Source organism: Pteropus medius, unplaced genomic scaffold (assembly GCF_902729225.1).
Source record: "Pteropus medius unplaced genomic scaffold, Ma_sr-lr_union100, whole genome shotgun sequence".
NCBI lineage: Eukaryota > Metazoa > Chordata > Mammalia > Chiroptera > Pteropodidae > Pteropus > Pteropus medius.
Window position 1 is genome coordinate 2,087,276 of NW_024348304.1, and position 21,671 is coordinate 2,108,946.

The 21,671-nt window shown below is 44.9% G+C and overlaps 3 protein-coding genes and 1 pseudogene across 5 annotated transcripts in view; 3 read left to right on the plus strand and 1 right to left on the minus strand.

The window, feature by feature from the left end:
* FGF2 (fibroblast growth factor 2) overlaps positions 1–10,689 on the plus strand; it is a 61,928-nt gene extending 51,239 nt beyond the window's left edge. Inside the window, 1 exon segment of the mRNA XM_039879665.1 lies at positions 5,620–10,689. Coding sequence (XP_039735599.1) covers positions 5,620–5,805 — 186 coding nt within the window. The 3' untranslated portion in view covers positions 5,806–10,689.
* AFG2A (AAA ATPase AFG2A) overlaps positions 1–21,671 on the plus strand; it is a 232,585-nt gene that overhangs the window by 4,269 nt on the left and 206,645 nt on the right. The window lies entirely within an intron of this gene.
* On the minus strand, positions 5,592–21,577 carry NUDT6 (nudix hydrolase 6). 3 transcript variants are annotated; one of them, XM_039879560.1, is made up of 5 exons: positions 21,328–21,577; positions 18,758–18,961; positions 16,512–16,567; positions 10,110–10,164; positions 5,592–6,635 (listed from the first exon to the last, which is right to left on the minus strand). In XM_039879560.1, exons 1-5 carry the CDS (start codon positions 21,554–21,556, stop codon positions 6,253–6,255), a joined length of 927 nt encoding a protein of 308 aa, XP_039735494.1. In that variant the 5' UTR covers positions 21,557–21,577; the 3' UTR covers positions 5,592–6,252. The 3 variants fall into 3 exon arrangements, with proteins under 3 accessions (XP_039735494.1, XP_039735495.1, XP_039735496.1); XM_039879561.1 differs by having other exon boundaries at positions 20,515–21,465; XM_039879562.1 differs by lacking the exons at positions 16,512–16,567; positions 18,758–18,961; positions 21,328–21,577 and adding an exon at positions 12,594–16,486.
* On the plus strand, positions 19,390–19,508 carry LOC120616308 (uncharacterized; annotated as a pseudogene).

Here is a 21,671-nt window from a genome sequence, read left to right on the forward strand (position 1 = left end):
TTACTCCATTCCACAGCAGGGTAAATTTTGTTGCTATGAGCAACAGGAGTCCAGAAAAAATATTAGGATTTGTGATTTCTTAAGTGTTCACAAAATCATGATGGATTTTTAAAAAAAATTGCGTATAGTGAGACTGACTAGTTTTAAGTTTAAATCACCAAACAACCTTAATGTAAGCATTGGTACGAAAAAACCAGCCTGGTCTTCATCTGCTAGAAAGTTGCACATTGTTTTCTATAAAGTGCTTTAGATTGTAATAACCTGAACAAAAATATCTCAGTAGATATTTGAGTGTGTTACTTGTGTTCACCCATAAATGTGAATATGAAAAATTTACATTCTTTGAGGATGTACATTTCATTACTGTAAAAGTAAAATACTTTTTTGCCGATAGAGTAATTTTCTTAGTTGTTTGGCCTTTACAAAGATATGAAAATTACACACAAAGTGAGGCAAGTAGTTTTTGAGGGCTCCATTATCCAGATTGACAATATATGATAAAATTTGTCAGAAAATGCAATAATTGGAGAGAAATGTGTATCATTTTTAAGAGAGAAAATACAATTAAATGCAGATGTTACTGCCTAATAATTGTTGCTTCTTTCAGAAACTAATCTTATAAAATTTTGCACAACATATATATATGTGTGTATATATATGTGTGTATATATATATACACACACATATATATATATATATCAAGATTAAGATGAAATTTACTTTTAACTTTTCACAAGTTGTGTGTTTTATTTTGTCCTGAAGTAGTCAACATTAATACTTACATCATGTCTGTTTTTAATTCTCAGAAGTGGTGTAAGCAAAAGCATTTTTGGATTCATGTTGAGCAAACTCTTTCATAAGCCAAAACTGCAAAATCAAAGTACTGTAAAAGAATAAACAATCCAAAAACACAGCATGGGGAAATGGCCACAAGGTTCAAATCTGATATTCAGCAGTGGACGAGGACTGCGAGGCCAGTGGCATGAGAGGAGATGGGGGCGCGAAGATACACCCCCACCCTTCGCACGCTGGATTCTTCTGAAGTCCCTGTACACAGCTCAGGTTTTAGGGGGTGCGGGGTTATGCTCTGTCTCTTTGAGGGCAGAGTATCTATGTAAATTATTTGGAATTCTTTCATGTGAGAAATTTGTCCTCCATTTATTTATTCAGTCATTTATATCAGTATTTACTTGTGGATATTTATTTTACACTTTGGGTTATAATCCAGTACTGTTACTTTGTTCAGATTGTTTCAGCTTTGGCTGTGGGGCTCCTTTTCAGTTGGCTCCTGTGTCCCTTTGACACGCCCCACCAGTGTAGGGGTTTTGAGCATTCCTTATTTTACAGCCTCCAAGCTCTTCTGGGCTCATCTTGTATGTCCCCCACTCCAGCCTGAAGGGGCCATTTCTCTAGGGAGCCTTGGCTCCTTTTATCGCAAGCAGGTGGTAGGAGCCCAGATCTGGATGCCAGGTGTGCTGCTGCTACTGAGGGATGTTTCCTTCTAGGTCCCCTCACCTGACAGCAAAAATACAGGCACCTGCCCACCGGGGGATATGGACATACCTGTACCAATGTTAAGCTAAACGTGAGGACGTGATGTTTCCAGCCCCACGCTACCAGGGTCCCGTGGACCATGTTAGCCGTCCCCTCCTGCATGCCTGTGACCTCCCGCAGTGAGACGCCTGTCCCCACCACCTCCTTGGATCAGGCTTTCAGTATGTATTAACATCCTCATGTCACTCTACTTACTCTTCGAAATTTGAAAGCAAATTAAATAGCTACACAAAAAAACAAGTCAGACTATTTAAAACCTTGATTATCCTTTTGCAAAGTTTTGATGCTTCTCTGTTCAGATATCCGTACAAGGGGTCAAACGCCCGACACCGTCTTTAAAATCATTAGCATCGTTGTCGTCACTACCGACGTCCCCTTACGTAGGCCCCCGAGCTAAGCTGGTCCTGTGCAGAGTCTGCAGGTGTGCCTCTCTGACGCGTGACGGGTTCATGTTCTTGTCACGTGTGCACATCTACATCCCTTTTTTTTTAGTTCTCATACCTTTCAGAATTGAGAGTAACGCTTTATTGGAATTACTCTGACTTAACACCCTTCTGGCATTCCATATGCGTCAGTACTTTTCAGCTTCCCATTCTGTGGCGTTAGCATTAGCGAGGGGAGAAAGGTTAAGTGATGCACCTGTCGCATAGTACGTGCTGGCCAAGTGCTCGTGATCTCTGCAGGGATGTCTGATAGTCCGCTCAAACTCAGTGTGCTCAAAAATGAATTCTCGGCCTTCCCCTGTGAGACCCCTCCCACAGCTGTCCCCACTGTCCAAGGACGTCAGCCTCGGTGCCATCCCTGGGCCCTCTGCTTCCTCACACTGCACACCTAGTCTTGCAGGAAACCCTGTGCGCTCCGCCTCCAAAGTACGCCCAGAAGCAGACAGCTCCTCACTGTCCCTGGTGCCGCCACTGGGGTCTGAGTCACCTCTCTCTGCGTGTGACACTGAGCAGGCCTCTAGCTGGTGTCTGTGCGTCTGCCTTTGGCCCGGTGTAGTCTTGGCTTCCAGTGACCCTGGGAAATGTCAGATCATGCCACTTTTCTGCTCGAAAGCCTGCAGTGGCTTTTCATGTCCTCAGCGGGAGCCAGAAGAATTTACAATAGCTTTATAAATCTCCCTCATTTTCTCCCTGACCTACATGCTGCTGCCCCTTCAAGCCCTCACTGCACACACCCTGGCCTCCTCGCTGCCCCTCACGCTGCGGGCCTGACCTGCGGTAGCTGGCACTGCCTGGCCCGCCCGCATCTGGACGGGTAACTCCTTCGCCTCCAAGTGCTCGCTCAAGTGTCACCTTCTCAGTGGCGCCTCCTGTGACTGCAGCCTCGTCTCTATGCCTGCCGCTCTCATTCCGACCCCTTTTACACTCAGTGTGACTTTTCTCCATGGGAGCTATCATTTTGGCATACGAGTTACTCAGTTACACTTGTCGCTCATTGTGTATCCCCACCAGCTGCGGGTCCTTGTTCATTCCCTGATCAGTCTCAGTGCCTGGAAGACAAAAATACACGTTAAATGAATAAATGGATTATTCAAACTGTATGCTTTCTAGATCCCAAAATTATTCTTAAATTTTAAAAAAAGTAAAGGAAAATACATGGGCAGAGCGTGTCCCCAGTTTGAAGTAAGTTACTAAGCGTCGACTTTAGATTCCTCATTTGTTACTGAGTATATGATAACGGTGTCACAGGATGCTGTGATGTTTAAATAAAACGACATGCAGGAAAGCAATCAATAACTACAGATGAAGAGATTTCCCAACTCGTGACCCATGTAAGCCAAGGCCTTAAGGCAAGGTACGTGGCGTCATAAGCCCTTAGAAGCTACTTGCTCACTTCCCCTGCGATGTCATCTCTCTGAAGACCCCTTTTTCTTTTAAGTTTGAAATGGTGAGCAGTTAAACATTGGTGATAGGAAAAAAAGTTCTGAAAATGTTTATAAACGTTCACAAAAATTATACTGCGTCAGTTTTTAACAGAAATATTGTGATCACAGTCACTGGAGATGATTTGTAAACTCAGAATAGAGAGAATTGAAAGTTGTACTTACATGGGCTGTTAAACGCCTGTTTTTCTTGAGAGCTAGATTTTGGCCCTACGACCCACTTCAAAAAAAAATAATAGAGTTGGTTTTCAAGGGCATAACACTTGCTTAGTGAATTTACGTGTCTGAACATTCAGCCCAGAAACAAATCTTCCCTTCTCTGTCCTGTTTTTGTAAAGGTACAAGTAACCTCTGTGAAAAACAATTTGTGGGTTCCATGATGTGGTGTCCACTTAATCCCTGGTCCTGTTTCTTTTCTGTGAAATAGTAGGAACTGGCAGAGAAGGCCAGTGTTGCTGGCATGGTCCGTCTCCCCGGAGGCCAAACACTGTGGGGCGTGCCAGATGCCAGGGGGCCTCTGGGAGCTCACCGAGCCCCGGAGGATGAGCGCGTCCGCGTCCTGGCGGCCGGCGCGTGGGCCGCGTCTGCCCCCGGCGGCCTGGCCGGCGACGCTCAGCAGCCACCTTTCGTGGTCTCTTCCTGATGGCTGTGACTTTTCCTTTCGCTCTGTACTTCCCTCACCTCTGCTCCTGATCTCAGCCCTGGAATAGGGAAAGAGGCGGATTTTCTCGGTGGCGCTGGAAAAGGACAGAGTAATGCAGGGCAGCTTCAGTCAGCTGGGGAAGCGCGACGCATTTCCAGGCGGGTGGGCCGCAGGCGAGGGCTGGGTGTCCGCGCTGCTCCGGGGGACGCGTCGTGGTTCTCGCCTCCGCGCGCCTGCTCCAGGCCTCGCTCAGCCCTTCCCTTTGCTTTTCCGTTATTCATCACGCCAGCTCTTCTCACTGTTTTGCTTATTGATTTATGTTTTTCTGATCGTTTGCGCCATTGTTTAGTTTCTCTTGCAACGAAAGAATCTGGGAAACAATGTGTCTATTGAGTGTGGGTTCTCCCAATTCTGAAGTTTCCTAGATTTGAGTGCGTAGACACCAGGTGAGGTCTGGTGTACTCATGAATACAAAACCATGGCTTTAGGTCATAGGTCTGTGTGTACATGTTACACTTACATGTGGAGAGAGAGAGGTGTGTAAAATTAGGTGGCTTCCTACGTGAGCTTGTTATTTTGTCTATCGTCTGTCTGTGATTGCAGTGTAAGAAATAAATGATTTTTCCTTTCCTCCCCTAAAGTGAATAAATCGTTTGTTGACCCCCCAACCCCCTGGAGGCTCTAGAGGCTCTAAGCAGCAGCAGAGCCGCCCTGTGAAGTCAGGTTTTGCACAGATGGGGGACACTGTGGCAGCCTTGCTGGACTTGATGGAGTGGAATAGTTACGTCCAGGTCTAACTATTTGTAAAGCTGGTTTTCCGCTTCCCCCCGCCCCCCTCCGCCAATAAATAGTTGGGTTGAAATAAAAAGGCAGCTTAGTTTCCCTCCTCTAGGAGAGAAACTGCTAGAATCCACACGTTTGAGAATGCTAATCATATGTAACATTCCAGCACGATTTTTGGCATTATATACATTATCTGTTTTCTGTACAATAAACTATTATTTTATGCCTTAGAAACAACGTTAGCTACTAGAAAGACTATGATTTAAGGAGTCAGCTCTGTTTCTGTGAGCGCAGAATGAACGAAGCCCTTTTCCGCCCCCGTGGGAGGGTGGCCCCTCCTGCCCCGCCTGGTAGGTGGCCCGTGTTGGCCGGGAGGAGCGGGGTGGCCGTGAACACCTGGCTGGGAGCCACAGCCGTGGGTTTCTCCAAGTGCCTCGGTGCTGGGCGTGTCCTCTTCGTGGGGACCCCCGAAAGCTGTGTTCGCAAGCTGTTTCAAGTCCGAGGTGGTTCCTGTACCACCTGTGCCCGCACTGCTTGGCACCTGGCCTGTCCCTCACCGGGGCTGGAACAAAGTCCTCTGGCGGAAGCTGCCCCGCCGCCTGGCACATAGTGTGTGTCGGCGGTTGCCCTGACTGTCCTGCTGGGTTGACTGTCCTGCTGGGCAGAACGGGCAGTGAACTGTCATAGACATCTAATGTGAAAAGTATAACAAACAGCAGCCATAACAACTACTGATTCTGCCTTTATTTTTCAGAAATGTGTTACGGACGAGTGTTTCTTTTTTGAACGACTGGAGTCTAATAACTACAATACTTACCGGTCAAGGAAATACTCCAGTTGGTACGTGGCATTGAAACGAACTGGGCAGTATAAACTTGGACCCAAAACAGGCCCTGGGCAGAAAGCTATACTTTTTCTTCCAATGTCTGCTAAGAGCTGATCTTAATGGCAACGTCTGATCTCATTTCATGTGAAAGAAGAGGAATATTTTAGAAATTTGTTCATGAGAGAAAAAGGATAACTTTTCTGGATAACTGGTCAGATAACCTTTTATCTAATAGTAAAATATTTAATCATTGCCTTAGTAAAGAAAAACAAAAATTCTTAGAAAATGTATAACTTCCGCCTTTTATAAAGCACTTGCCTTAATCAAGTGAAGCTAAGTTAGAGCCACAAGATTTTCATACATTTGCTTCATTTGAAAAGAGGCTTTTAAATACGCACTTTCACATTTTCTTCGTGGCACGCACAGACGTTAGGATATTCAAGTCAGATATTTGGTTAACCCAAGACGTGCACTTCTCTCACGGCATGTCACACATTACTCTACATGCACAACTTACTTAAAACCTTTCCAGACACGTAAGGAGGAATTCAGCGCGCCCCGTCATCGTTTGTAACTGTCAGGCAGCTCCCTGTGGTAGAGTTTGCAGAGCTTGCCTGTGTAAGCCGCCCGAAGTTCCTCCGTGGTCAGGTCAATCTTGTCAAACCCTGCCCTGAACCCGTAGAGCAGCAGCCGAGCCACTCTGCTGGTGACGGGGGTGGCGTTTTCGGTGCTGGCCAGGTCCGTGAGGTCCAGCCACTCACACCGCAGGCACTCACGCTGGCAGAAGTCGATGCTGAATGAACGTGGCTTCAGGCGGCAGACGACGTACATGTCCGACTTCCCAAAAGCTCCGGGGACGCCGTGCTGTTGCCGGAGGCTCAGGATGGACCTGAATTCCGTCCTTACACCGGTCTCCTCAAAGACTTCTCGGACTGCCGTGTCTCCTACGTGCAAGGACCACGCACAGGTCAAGGAAAGAACACTCTGCAAATCAAGCCACGGATCTGCAAATCTAATCAAGGATTTCATTTAAAGTATCATCACCTAAAGATTCAAAAGCAAAACTTCACCCTAAGAAAGTGAAGTGCTCAGTGCAAACTCTCTGCCTCCTGGACATCCTGCTATACCAAAGGATCTCCTTACAGCTGTCCCTCTAAGAAGCTTTTGAAATAGGAATGTTTCTTTGGCTGCTGCTTGGGGGCTTCCCCACTTGTATGCTTTTAAAGTCACATATTTTTAACCTCTTCCTGCTCAGTTTCCCAAAAGGTGAAAACATAGGTTGCAAAGCTGCAGTTAATATTCTTACATATTTCTCCTGTATTATCCTGCTCCCGATTATCCACCAGCACAGCCTGAACGTGTACCTGTCAGTATCAGGGAAAAGCGACCCATCCTTCCTTCTGAGGTGTGGAGCTGCAGGATGTGCTGAACCCTGAAAGATGCCACCCCCTGGGCCACGTGGGCTGAGGGGCTGCGGGGCCTCTGAAACCACACGGCAGATGCGTCCCTGGCCTCTCTGTTTCGCTCTGACCCGTGGTCTCAGTGGAATCCCGCTGGGGAAGTGGGTCATCGCCTTCGGTTGAGATTCCCAAGAACTGGGGTTCACTCCTCCAACACCCAAACGCTGCAGTCGCTCCTTCAGAGCTTTTCAAAAAACTTGTAATACACAGAATCTTATAATACAGCAAGGGTTTTTACATTTTATAAGGTTGACTTTTCAGAAATATGCCAATGCATAGGGCAGGATTTTCTTGCCATTAACATTTTTTGGTGGCTGCTTTTTCTAACTATCCAGATGAACTCTAAATTCCGCGATGCTCTGTCATTGTCACCCAGAGTGCCCATGAGGAGCCCTTAGAACAGCTGCCTTCCTCCCCCAGTTTGCTGGGAAACGCTATACAGTTGTATAGATGTTTGTTCAGATGCCCATTAGTGCCTCCATTTACTTGTTTGTCAAACAGTAAATTCCCTTTGCCTTCTCAGTGGTCTTACTGGTGAAGACTGGGCAAGGAGGAGGAAGTCAGGAAAACTGTCCCGTTGCCGTGGGCTCTGCTGTAGACTGCCTTTCCTATTCTCCGGGTATGCTCCGTTTTTTCCCCCTAAGCTGTTTGGGGAGAAGGAGGTGTGAAACGCAGACATTTGTCTGCCGTTTTTAAGTACATGCCGACTTCCATAATTCTCAGTCTGGCATACGTGTTTGTTATTCAATTTGTTAAAGATTGTGGCAAGAGTCTTAAATTTTACACGTCATTTGCTGATCTCACATAATGATTGTTTCAATGTTTATTTTTCTTTAAATGCTCTGAAAGATAACAGGCGGGGTGGGGCCTATTTAGCTCTTGGTTCCACTAAGAGCAGGGATTTGGTTCCCAAGTCTAGCCTGTTCTGCATCACAGAAGCACAGGACAGGGCTGTGTGCCATTCCGCCGTCTGCCCAGCTCAGCAGCCACCGTGGTGGCCGACCCCAAACCAGCACCGCCTGGGTGGCTGGTCCGGTTTAAGCTGCGTCAGCCTGTCAATGACTAGGACTGAAAACTGAACGGGCAAGTGCGCGCTCTGCATCCAGGGTGCGAGAGAAGCTCTTCCCCAGGGGGTTCGCCATGAATTAAAATTTCTTATCCGGATCGAGTGCCTTACTGTGCTGTACCTGTATTATTTTAATGTGCTATAAGCTAAACCGAAGTAACATTTGCTGTTTTGAAGAACATAGGGAAACCAAGAGGCTTACGTTTTTATTTTTGCTGATTGAGAGAGATGTTTAAATACGTCACAGGACAGTAATGAAATGGAGTTTATACTTGTTATTTCTATTTTGTAATATTTAATAATAGGATTAGGTTGAAAGTAAAGGCCGCCCCCGTGCGTGTCACTGACAGGCCTCTCCCGTCCGCCACCGCCTCTAGCCGTCCTAAGGCGAAGCTCTCACTGGCGCTACTCCCGGGGGTGCTACTCCGGGCCGCTGCTGCTCTTTCTTAATTCCACGTGGTTGAGGCACATGTGTGATCTCCGGAGCGCTGGGTGGTTGTGACGACCACAAATACTTTTAAAAAGTAGCGAATTCTCAACTACCTGGACTTGAAGGGTTCTTAGTACACTTACGCCTAAAATGATACATATTTGGCTTTGAAATGTGTTTCTTCGAGTGCGTTTAAATATATCGGAAATTCAGAAGCCCCCTAAAAACTCAAATGAAGGTTGTCAGTTCATTGAGAAGGCAGGAGTCAGAGGAGGAGGCTACGCAGACCTCCCGGACACTGCTCTGTGCGTGGCGGCTTGAGTGAGGACGTGAACGTCAGCTTCCTCGTTCACCGACATGCTCTCCTGCGTCACAGGACACTGTACGATAATTAGGTGTTCTAGAACAACGGCTTTTCCTTCCAGCACTCACGACACTCCCAAATCCTCTTTGATTTCACAGAAGACCTAGCAGAATCTAAGCAAAAGGTCAATACCTAAAAACCAAAATTTCCTATGGATATATTTGAATGTAGTAAATTTACTTATTGGTTGTTTGGAGTTGGCTGTATATAGGGCATTTTAATCTGTGTAACGTCTTTAAAAATCGTATTTTTAAATAAAATATTTACAGATAATTTAGGAAACTGCCTTCATACACACGTGGGCTGAAGAGAACGGACGTATGCATACTGAGGGGGGAATGGCATGGGTGAACAGCAGGGCATCAAATGAGGCACCTCCTCCTTTATGACGACAGGGACGGCGTTGGATGCAGTGGTGTACGGAACAGGTGGGAAAACTGGGTTTCTAGTCTTCCATCTGCTTCCTGTGAACTCAGTGATGGTGAGCATTCTTAGCTTGTGTCATGTTCCGTCTTCGATACGGAGCTCAGTAAGTTCTCTTGGGGAGTTAGCTCTCACGTGAGACCTTCTCATATGAGACATTTCACTATGCTTTGCCTTCCTGACTATTCAAAATAAACAGCAGATAAGATTCTCGTACGGAGAAGAATTACATCACCACTGCTCTAAAACTGACTTTGTCAATAAAACGTTTCAAAGTTCACTTAAAAGTTAGTTCATCCTTGTGTGATGAAAAGGCCAAGAATTTGCGTTTTCTCAGAGTTTAATTCCAACAATTTTAATCACATCCAATATAACCCTTAATGCTAAACTGATGACTATCCAAACCTCCTCATTCTCAAGCACATTATTCCAGAAGCAGCCCTAAGTTGAAGAACAGGTGGTGGGCTCCTAAGGGGATTATTCAGACTAATGGAATGGGTTGTAATTTTACAAGTTTTGCTGCTAATTTTCTATCAGCCCTGAAGTAACCTGAAAATTTCTGACTTTGAACCAATTAGGAAATTTAAAATCTTATTCTCAACTATAGAGCAGGAAAGTAAACACATGAATTTCCTCCACATTTTCAAGCCAATCAAAAATGTGTACAATACACACCGATATCTTCTCCAGGCTCCGACAAGCCTCCTGGGAACTTCCACATATTTTTCAACTGCAGTAAGAAAATAAAGTTAACATAGCTTTTATGCACCCATATCTGGCAATCCACATAATTGGACAAGGTTATTGAGAATTCGTTTTTTCATAATCACATGCTTTTTTTTTTTTCAGTTTCCTTCCTCCTCTCTTCCTTCTTTTTGGGGGAAACTGGTACCTTATGAAGTCTTTCCCCGCCATCTACTCCGGGACATAGAAGTGGTTTTGTTGGTTGTGTTAAATTCCATATGAATGAAACAGTGGAGGGAAACATCTACTGAATTTGTGTAATTTAAAAAATGTTGCTGCTAGTTAACTATTAACAAATAGAGGAATCTTACAGATGCTGCTATAAATAAGTAGAAAATACAGTATAAATTGGATCACTACAGTATACTATTTTTAATTTCACATTCATATTCTGTATTGTGTCTAATTAGTTATATTAATCTTAAGGTTCTCTTGTTCTGTGTGTTAATAATTTTATGTAAAGATGTAATTGCTTCTCCATGGGTAGTGTGAATAAAATCGATTAAAGTTCTTGGGTCTTTTGTATACTTTTTTCGGGGGTGGGGGGCAGGTGCGATGATCTGATCATGGAATGGGGATAAACATGGAAAGCTGATTACAAATAATTATGAAATGGCAGGGGACAATGTTCTTACGGCCGACATGATTAATTTTCCTGTTAGAGTTCTGTTCTGTCTGTCCCTCACCGTATCGTAGAGGCTGCAGCTTGAAGCCAGGACGCCTCATACTCTTCATTCACAAGACAGGTTTATGGACCTTTTACTGGTGTGCGTTGTGACCCTCTCGTTTCCTAGACGAGTGAGTGCTGCTCAAAGAGTGTGTCATCCCCCAGCTATGCTAGGCTGGGGACGGTGGCGTGGTTCCCAGAGTTTCCACCGACTGCTGATGATGTGGGTACAGAACTCCGGCTTCCCACCCTTCCGTGTCTGGCTCCGACTCGAGGTCGTGACGCATGTGATGTTTTATTAACGTAGGAATGAATCTCTAAGTGTATCTCTGCATTAATGCATTGTCTTTGGGATTCCACTTTGAAATGGTTCCAGAGGCTATGTTCCTACAGAAACTATGCCGTCTTTTGTCCGATAGGTTATTGGACTTCACCACCATAGATTCTAACAAAACACGTTTCCCCCAAACAGTGAAAGTCAGCTTTCAAAATGTTTACCTAAACTTGACTAATAATTTAGGAATTGTTGATTAAATTTGGAGATTTGAACGTATCACAAGGGAAACATGCTAGACCTAAGGATTGAAACAGCTCACAAAAATTTGATTCGGATTATTTCATAAATCTTAGCTATGGAAGAATGAAGTATGTTTTTATGCCGGTGAGCAGTTGGCGCTATTTTCTGGTACCACTTAGCTGTAAAGTGCTTCATTTAACCCATTTCCCATTCGCCCCAAGAATACTTGCCAGTGGCACTTGTGGCTACAGCGTCTACCCCAAGGTAACTCACGGGTCACAGCCCCAACCTTACCCCCAAAGTCCGCCACGAAATATCTCACTTTTATTATTATTTTCATATCACTCTAGTACATTTATAATCTTTGGAAACATGACATCACTCTACTTATAGCATTCTGTAGTGGTATTTTCATTTACAAAATATAGTAATTCTCAATCGCTGAAAATGTCAAGTCCTAGAACATGAAGTATTCCTACATGTGATGTTAACATCATTCTCGAACAGCTATAAGCCAAAGATGCATCGGATGAATCCAATTTATGTACACGTTTCTGTTACATTAGGATTAGAGACGAGTTCTATGTAGAAATAGCTCCAAGGACAGTTTTTATTTCACATTGAAAACCAGTCAGATTTGCTTCAGCCTCACAGAGCATGTTTATGTAAAATTAAAGCTGGCAGCGAGCTGCACTTTTTTTTGCCTAAATGGGAAATGGGTGAAAAAACTGCTTCCTCTCCCCCCAAAAGCTTGAGTCCGCTGTTAGTTTTCAGTGGCAGGTGGAGCGGCCTAAGTTACGTGGCCTGAAAACCTGGTTACGTGGTCTGATCAAGGGAGAGACGAGTATGTCTTCTCATTTTTTAAAATATTAAAGAATGCTCCCATTAACTGGGTTTAGCAATACATTAATAATAAATAATAAGTACCAGGTAACGTATATTGAATGTCTACCGTGTTCCAGAAGCTGCTAAATGGCTTTTTTTTTTTAAATAAGAATTACACACATTTAAACTTTACAGTAACCCATGAAGGACTATTGTTCCCATTTTATAAGTGCAGAAACTGAGGGCATAAAAGGATTTCATCACTTGCCTGGGATGACACAGCTAGTGTGTAGTCAACTCAGGGTTAAAATCCAGGCAGTCCGATTCCATCCATTGTTTCTCTTGATTTTAGACATCGATCTGCTCCCACCGACCCTGTACCACTGCTCACTGCTTGTTCACGTACCTTTGCTCTTTTCTTCAGACCTCACTGGCACATTCTCTGTAAACCCCGCTGGAGTCTCCATCCTAGACTTCCACTCCTCCGGGCCTTGTGAATGTGAACTAAAGTCTAGTTTGGTACCAAATGTCTCTGTGTCTGCCTGTTGCCTACTGAGTTCCCTATGTAGAATCTTCTGATTGGCATGAGATTTATTACTTCGCTAGTGATTTACTATTATTCTATCTTCCCAGCGTATTGTTTCCTGAGGGAAAGGTTGCTGAGGAAGGGCTAAGGGAGGCTTTTCAATACTGCCCGTTATCTGTTTTCATCTTTGTTCCCCTTCCAGCAAAGAAGACAAAACATGCCTATGCTTCAAGTGTAAAATTCCATGATCCTTTCCCCTCCGATCTTAAAAAAAAGAACTTTCCACTCTCTTCTAAAAGAAATACTCTTCTCAAAGTTCTCGTGCCTGTTGGGTGCTACTCAGCATTCACATGTGTGACCCCTCCTGTTTGAATTAGTTACGTCGTCTATCTAGTTCCTCAAGTATGTCTGATTCTTACACACCCCGAAAGGTAAAGTATCCTTTTAGCTTATGGAAATGTAATTTTACACCATATAGAGTAGTTCCGTCATATTTCAGAATGTGGATGTGATGGCAAGTTTTTCCTGTACATTTGCCAGTAGTACATCTGATGTTCCTGGGGGTGTGGTGTGTGTGTGTGTGTGTGTGTGTGTGTGTGTAGGGGCGAATGCAAAGTAGAAGACTGGATGACATAAGGTGGTCTCATCTATCACTCTGGAACCCCGCCTTCCTCGGTGTTAGGAATTGCTAGCCCAAGAAATATCAGCAAAGGGCAAGAATTATTTTTAATGCACTTTTCAGAGATAAAGAATGTAAGGTATTTTCTCTGTTAAAATGATTTCAAGTTAATAGCACTGTTTCTTTCGAAGCTTATCCTGAAGATGCCTCGAGTTTGTTTTAGGATTTCTAGAAAGGGCATGTAAGGGTGGTCTATTTTCTGGTCGCTTTTCCTTATTATGTCCCTAACCCCACAGACACCGTCTGTTCCTACACCTATGGTCAGCCTCGGGCCCTTCCTGGGCACGGCCGCAGAAACCCCAACCAGGAGCTCGTGGAGTCGGAACCCCCACAGGACGAGCAGTGTCTTTCAGCCTCATCCCCAGACCTAGAACAAGGGTGCTGACCCGCCAGGCTCTTCCCTTTGGTTCTCGTGTGATTTGACCTTCTCGGGCTTCCTTTATTCCAGCTCGGTCAGATGACAGAAATTTGGTAATTTTTATTTTAACCATTGTAGTTTTAAATCTGCCACACTCAAGTTTTAGAATTCAGAGCCACTGCGTTTAGATGCTACATGAGAGAGAAGCTGCCGTAGAGATCTCGTAATAAGTTTGTTCATTCAACAAAAATGTATTGAGTGTGAGGGCCAAGGCATACAGAAATTATTGCATGATACAGCAGTTACTTTTCTAATAACACTGCCACCTTACATGTTATTTATTCATCTGCTGATTATTTGCGTGTTCCCTAATATAAGCTCCAGACACAGAAGCTTTCCTTTGCTCGCTAATGTTCGCTTAGTGCTTAGAACAGAGCCGACAACGTGGCACGTATGGGAGCTCAGCAATGCCAAGTGAATGAACGAACAGGTCCTACCATGACTCCGCTCTTTAGAACCCAGTTTACAAGATCGAGCCACTGTAGGTCTTTTATTCCTCAAAATCGGGGTGGGGCGAAGGATTGCAACAGATCGGTAGGAAAGGAGAAAGCACACGTTTTAAGTGTCATTTTAGATTTGGGTTCGAGTGTGCACATATGCTTGTGGTGAGGGCTAAAGTTCTCTCTGCAAGAAACACTTGACACCAGTTCCTGGGGACAGGGAGGCACTTAAGGAGAAAAACTGGCTCAGATGTCTGGAAATAATGCCGATCGTCGTTTATGGTCAAATACAGCTATCGTCTATGCGTAAATTCTACCTAATACCAAAATAATTACAGAAATTAAAAAAAAAATCAAAACCCTAATTCGGAATATCTACTTAATCTATGAAGAAAACAAAGTCTTAGATAACATGAATCTGTCTAGCCTCTGCCTCCCCCAAATGCCTAGCAGCCGAGGAGGGGCACAGTCAGACCCCGAGAGGCAGCACTGTTTCAGTCTTAAAGAACTGATCACTGGCAGGTTTGCAAATCAGTGAATGAAGAATCTGGAGCCCAGTGTTCTAGTCTGGTGGTTCGCAAACTTGACCACGCACCTGAATCGCCCAGAGGGCCCGTGAGCACAAGCTGCTGAGTGGCATCTCGGAGGTTCTGACCCGGCAGGTCTGGGGTGCGGCCTGGGGCTCCTATGCATTTCTGATAAGTTGACGCTACTGTCTCTCAGCTGCAAACCCACCCTCTGTGCTCCGCCTGGTGCGGCTGGGGCCGGGACCCTGCCACCCGATCTCCACGTTGCCAGGGGACTCCCTTTTTAGGCTCAGCAACAGGCTGCGAGGCAGGAGGAAGGAGGAGGGACACTGGGCCAAGCGCAATGCCACTCCAGGTGCCTGATTAAGCTTCTGCTGATAAAGTTTAGGGCGAGTCAGAGATCCTGCCTCAACTAACACTTCGAACGTTGCTTATGAGAAGACTAGAAGAAAGCTTAGGTAGCATTTCTGAGAAGCGTGTGATGCTGCTTTCAGCTATCATTACAAATAGTCACTTAAAATTTTTAAACAATGGGAAAACGTGTTTGACTGTCCACCAACATTTATCGAAGTCTCAGAAAGTATCAAAATGATTAATCTCTGTCAGTCTTACTAAGACTCCTGAGTGAGCCGGAAAACATCAGGTCTCCAACCGTGGTGCTTTTCCTAGACCCCTTCTTTGGTTCCAGTTGCCTAAGCTCCTTACTTTGGTGCACAAGGCTCTACGTTCTGTCCCCAGTCCAGCTCCCAGGTCAAACAGCGTGCCGCTCCCTGCACTCCCGGCCACAACGAACTTCTTACCATGATCACGCTGTGCGACGGCTGAATGTTTATGCCCGCCCCCGCCCCCACCCGGCCCACAGGCTGAGCCTAACCCCCGACGTCGTGGTGGGAGGTGGGGCCTTCGAGATGTGACTGTGTCTTAAGTGGAGCCCTCATGAACCGGAGTAGTGCCCTTGCAGAAGAGATCCCAGAGGATGCCCTTGTCCCTCCTGGCACGTGAGGAAATGAAGGGAGAGGTCTATGAACCAGAAAGTGGGGACCTCGCCAGACATCGATTCTGCCGGTGCCTTGACCTTGGCCTCCCAACACCCATACCTGTGAGAAATAATGTGTGTTGTCTGAACCACACAGTAACTTGAATGGACTAAGATTCCGTAACAGTTCCTTTCTGAACACTGGGCCCTTGCGTATGCAATTCTCACGTTCTCGGTCTTTTTCTACCTCTCCCCTGCTTTTTTCCTGGCAAGCTCATACTCATTCTTCAAGACTCAAGTGAATTGTCACCTCTTCTGAGAAGTCTTTAGAGGCTTTTTAAAGGCAAAGGAAATCGTTACTGTCTGCTGTGACTGCTTTCCTAAGAAGACAGTGAGATGCGGGACATCGGACACTGTTACTATCTGTCTTCTCAGCACTGGCTCGTGCTTAATGAACGTTGGATGAGTGGAAGAAAATCCTGACAGTCTGTTAGAAACAGCTGTCTCCCCAGTTAAATACAGGCAGCCATAACTTTCCCGTAGCCATACGATATAGATGGCGAGCAAGAGCGAGGCCACCCTGGCATTTTCAAGGCCTGCATAAGCATTTTGGGGGATTAAAAGAACATCCATATCATCTATAACTGCTTAGAAATGACTTTTAAAACAGCTTTCTGTAATTCCTGGAGCATATCAAAATTTCTACATTTTTTTTCTCTAAAGAGAACTGAACAATTTATAAAGCAGAAGCGACTTACTTTATGTCGATCTTGTACAACCAATATTTTTCTAGTATTTTCATCAAATACAGCTCCTGTTGAGGGAAAAAATAAAAGATACTTGAGAAACATCCATTTCATTCATCTTAGGCTCCTTCCATACTGTGACCTGTGGCCTGGGACCCATCCCAAAGGCCTGGTTCTGTACCACCTCATCCACGAAAGTGTAAACTCTCCAGCCAGAAACTGGTTGCTCAGGTACCAGGTTCTCTTAACCAATGATGGTTCTAGTGGATGCCGACTTGTAGGATTGCCATCTGCAAAATTTCTCTGAATTGTCTTTCTGATGATACACAGTTAAATAATCTTTTCATCCTTTTATAGTATTTACTTTAGTGTCCAGATAATTTTAAGTGCTTGAAAATATTTATTGAAGAAATGAGTATGTTTCCCTTCCTGTTTGTATTCCTTGAGTCACTGTGCATAGAACATGACTTGTGCCCCTTGATGATCCAAATCAAAAAACATCTCATTATTCGGATCAAGACCCCGCTGAAGCCACCTAAGTTTGTTTATCGCCTATGCACACATCTCTATCACATACCAGTACATTACTTTGGAGTACTTCTTTATTTTACATATGTTTCAAGTCCTATTCTGTTTCTTTTATTCATTCATCATACCCATTGCCCAGCACACTAAGCATTTGGCTAGAGATTACGGACTCAAAAATAAAATTTATTTTCTATTTCTCTTTGGGCAATCTTGAATCTTTTATGATACTTTAATGATTTGTATTAGGTTCCTTCAATGCTATAATTTAAAAATATTTGTATTTACATAACATGGGAAGATATTATTAAAAAGATATTTTCCACCTATTTGTCCATGCTTTCAATATTAATTGAGTTCCTATATATAATAGATATAGGTACAATATACAGTATATTGCTTGAGCTCCTGTTATGTGTCGGGCACTTTTCTGGGTGAACAAATTCCCAGTCTTCACGGGGCTCACAGTGTGGTGTGTGTGAGGAGGTGACAAATGAAAAAAATTCTATAGAACACGAGAAGGTGATAATTGCTATGTAGAGATAAAATGTTGAAGGCGGTGGTATGGGTAACACAAGGAAGAGCAATTTTCTCTGAAATGAAAACACATTTTAGTATTTTAAAGCAAGAAGGAAAACCGCTACGTGAAATAAACATTAATGATGGCTTCTGGTAGAAAATGTAAACTATAATTTAATTGGACTTTACAAGGGATAGAATGACAAAAAAATACCAAAGACACCTGCTCTTTTAATAATTCGTGATTACTCAAATTGAACTTTTCCCTAATGAATTCACTATGAACCTGAGCAAAATATCCCAACGACGAAACCAGCATCGCTAAAGCACGGCGTGAGCGTCCCCTGCTGGTCACAAGGTAAAAGTGCGATCTAAAGAGCTCCGGGGTTAAAAGCGGTTACTATTACATCATGATCATTAGTCGGGACTGTGCTAAATTCCTTACGTGCATTGCCCCAGGTGTTCCTCACAATAATCCCGCGAGTGGCATCATTCTGATGGCTCAAATAGTAACTATTTGATGGCTCAAATAGTTACTATTCCGAGTTCACGCAGCGCGGAGACTAGCGGCCAGTGGGCCTGGGTTCCAGCAGGCGCTCGGAAACTCGGGTGGGGCCCGGCGTCCGTTTTAACAAGCCTTCTAAGGTTTGCACGCTACAATTTGAGAACCCGTGTCTTAACCTAAAGTGAGTCTTCTCTCAAGATTGTCTCTGAAGCTAATCAGTGACTTCTAAATTCTACATTTGAATTATGCTATTTTAAACAACTGTTTGGCACAGTAACTTAATGGGAATGTCTTTAAGTAATGTTTGAATCATTGAAAACTTGGTTTGCTTTACTTTACATTCAACCTAAGTTATTTTATTCTGCTAATTCACATAATTAGTACTAATATGCTTCATCATAATGAATTTATTCCCTGATCCCAATTCAGTGTTACTATTTGAGTAGTGAAGGTCAAATATCTGTGTAAAACATGTTCAAACATATCCTTTGGAAAAACTTAACACTGAACTTGCTTGTTCTCTCTGCTGCCCTCTGCTGATGCACAGGGCAAACTTTGTCTATTCAAAGCACTAACACTAGTCTCAAGGAGAATAATCGTTCATCAGATTATTCATTCCATGAGAATAAACTGTTGCCCATCTGTAAGAACAAAAAATCGGGTGAACCTCTAAAAAGTTAATTCTGAGTATCATGAGTTAGAAACTGACCTGCAACTCCCACTTGATGGGTAGCGTATCCTGGGAGTCGGCTGGGCCCGTCTCCCAGCCACAAGGCCAGCGTGGATGAGTCTGATTCTGCGTGGTGAAAGCAGAAGCCCAGGGCAGCGGCCGGGGCAATGAATCGGCTTTGCAGGATGGGGATGTGCAGCCACGCCGCTACTCTACCTTCTGATCTCCACTGCTGCACTGCAGCTAAAATGCAGAGGATAAAATGCTATCAGTATTTTCCAGTGAGAGGAGCGGAATAAATTCAAACTCATCTCAGGATGTCACCTTCTCCAGGAAGCCATCTTAAGCATCTACTTCCATTACTAGTTAGAGATGCGGGGGAAATCCCAAAATGTCACAGCAGCAGCATGGGGATTACCATGTTTTCTTATGTCGACCACCTTGTTTATGATTTTTCCAACAGACTGAATTCCTTGAGAATAGTCAGTAAGGTGGTGATCTTTAATATTCACGTAAAAGATATATTCACCGGACACAATGCTCAGCATGTAACTGGTCATTACTAGTTGTAGCATGAACAAATAAATAAACTGATTTAAACAAAATAAAATGCCATTTTAATGGTGTTCCTTTTAACATCTTAGTTTTAACCTTTTTAAATGACCATTACAGTCTACAGCCATGCCACCCTGAACACGCCTGATCCCGTCTGATCTCGCAAGCTAAGCAGCGGCAGGCCTGGTTAGTACTTGGATGGGAGACCGCCTAGGAAGGCCAGGTGCTGTAAGCATTAAAAAAAAAAAAAAAGAAAAAATACTATTATGGCCTTCAATTTATTCTTTAAGAATTCTGTCAATTTTTTTTTATACATTTCAAGGTGGTTAAAATATAACTTTATATAATGTATGCTAGTTGTAGAAAATTTTGAAAAATCATTGTGCCTAACAGTGACAGACCCAGGGTGCGTGTGAGGGTGCATGTGAAAGCAGTGAGGGGCTGTGCAAAGGCACGTTTGAAGGTCCACATGATCATCAGAATTTTTTTGGTTTCTCTTTATACACAAGGCCATTCAGTTTTGTTATGGTTCTCAGTAACAATGGAACCGGCACTAGCTCTTAGAAGCAGCACGGTGCAGTGAGACTAGATTCTATAGCCAGGGAGGTAATAATCTCTCTGTGCCTCAGCACCATCATCTTTACAATGAGGATAATAGTACCTGCCTCACAGGGTTGTTGTGGGATTAAATGGCTTAATATTTGTCAAGTTCTTAAAACAGTGTCTAGCACTTAGAGTACAATGATTTGTTTTATTAAATAAAAAGTATATAGTATTTCCGAGTTTATAAATTAGTTTCACATAATTTACCTTTGATCACATCTATCCAGTAAAGTAATTAGGGCTGGCATTATTCACATGAGCAACCTAAAAGGCAGATATTTTCTGTGATTTGCCTAATGCCTGGTGAAGCTTGAGGCAGTACCTGGAACTTGAAACCTGGATGTGTGACTCCACACACAGTCCCCTTCTGCTTTGCCTTGCTGACTGGCATCACCTAGGCTTCGGTCATCTGTTTGGTCACTAACAAGTGACAAGTGTGTGCAATAAATACCTGTATCTAACCTCTCATATGTACACCTATGAGGGGATGAACACTGATTTGACTCTCCTACGGGGGATATTGCTGGAGTCAGCAATTATTCACAAGGAGAGAAAATGAGGTGGAGGTCAGTAGTTTGGGAATGAGGATGATTAAAGAATGAAATAACTGGCTCGATTATAGTCACATAACTGCTCACTTGCCATACTGCACAATAGGACAGAGACGTTGTGAAGTTCCCAGTTAGTGTCACAAGACCTTTCCCTGGCTGGATTTCCATGCTAGGCCTTCAGTTCGACGAGGACCCTCGCGGGCAGTTTGAAAAACAGGCTGTTCCACCAAATCAAGGCCTCAATATGAAGTGTTCCTTATCTTTGGACTCAAGGTTCAAAGAGCGGAGTTTTCTTACAAAACACGGAAGCCACCCACCACCTGCTGCTCCGTAAGGACAAGCACACTCCAGTTCTCGACGCGACAGCCCCTGACCGATTTGTGCACAGATCTGACCTCTGGGACCCACCCCGGTCCACTCATTGCCCACCACCCGTATTAGAGAGTGAGGAATTTTCATCTGGGCAAAGTGCCCGGCACAACCACGGCTCTGTAAATGACAGTAGATAACAGTGAAATGATACTGGTACGTCTGAGCATTAACCATGCTAAGCACGTCACATGCTAAGCATTATCCAACGTATCCCTCGGCCGTCCCGTGCACTCCTGTCATCTGCTTCCACGCAACAGGAAACGGTGCTTTACAGAACTGGCCCAAGGTGAAGGTCACACACTAGAAAGTGGGCCAGACACGAGGGCTGCCGATCCTAGGATGTGGGATCGTCCCCATCCCTCCCAACTGCCTCAGAGATGTCCCAGCGAAGCGTGCAAGCTGCGGGGGGCGAGAGGGGCGGCCACGCGCCCTCGCCCCTCCTCCGGGCTCGGGGCTCGGCCGGCGCAGAGCGCGGGGTTACTTCGTTAGACGCCCAGGGGCCGGAAGCCCTCGGCCAGGCACACTTGCCCTGCAGGGCCCTCTGGAAGGTGACCGTGTCCACGCGGTCCAGCCGCGCCAGGCGCACAGAGACGCCCCCGAATCTGTCCAGCTCGCCCCGCAGCAGGCTAGCTTCGGCGGGGGGGTCCGGCACACAACCCGGCCCGCCCGAGGCCCTACGGGGCCCGCCCGAGAGCCGTGCGCAGCGGACCAAGGCCAGCAGCCCGCGCAGGCAGCCCCCGCTCGGCAGCCGCGGCATCCCCGCACCGGCCTCGCCGCCGCGCTCTTGCGGCCCCAGTCGCCCCGCCCCGTGCTCCTGGCGGAGCGCGCTACCGTAAACTTTAGAAGCGTGCCACCCACCCTTCCCAGAGTCG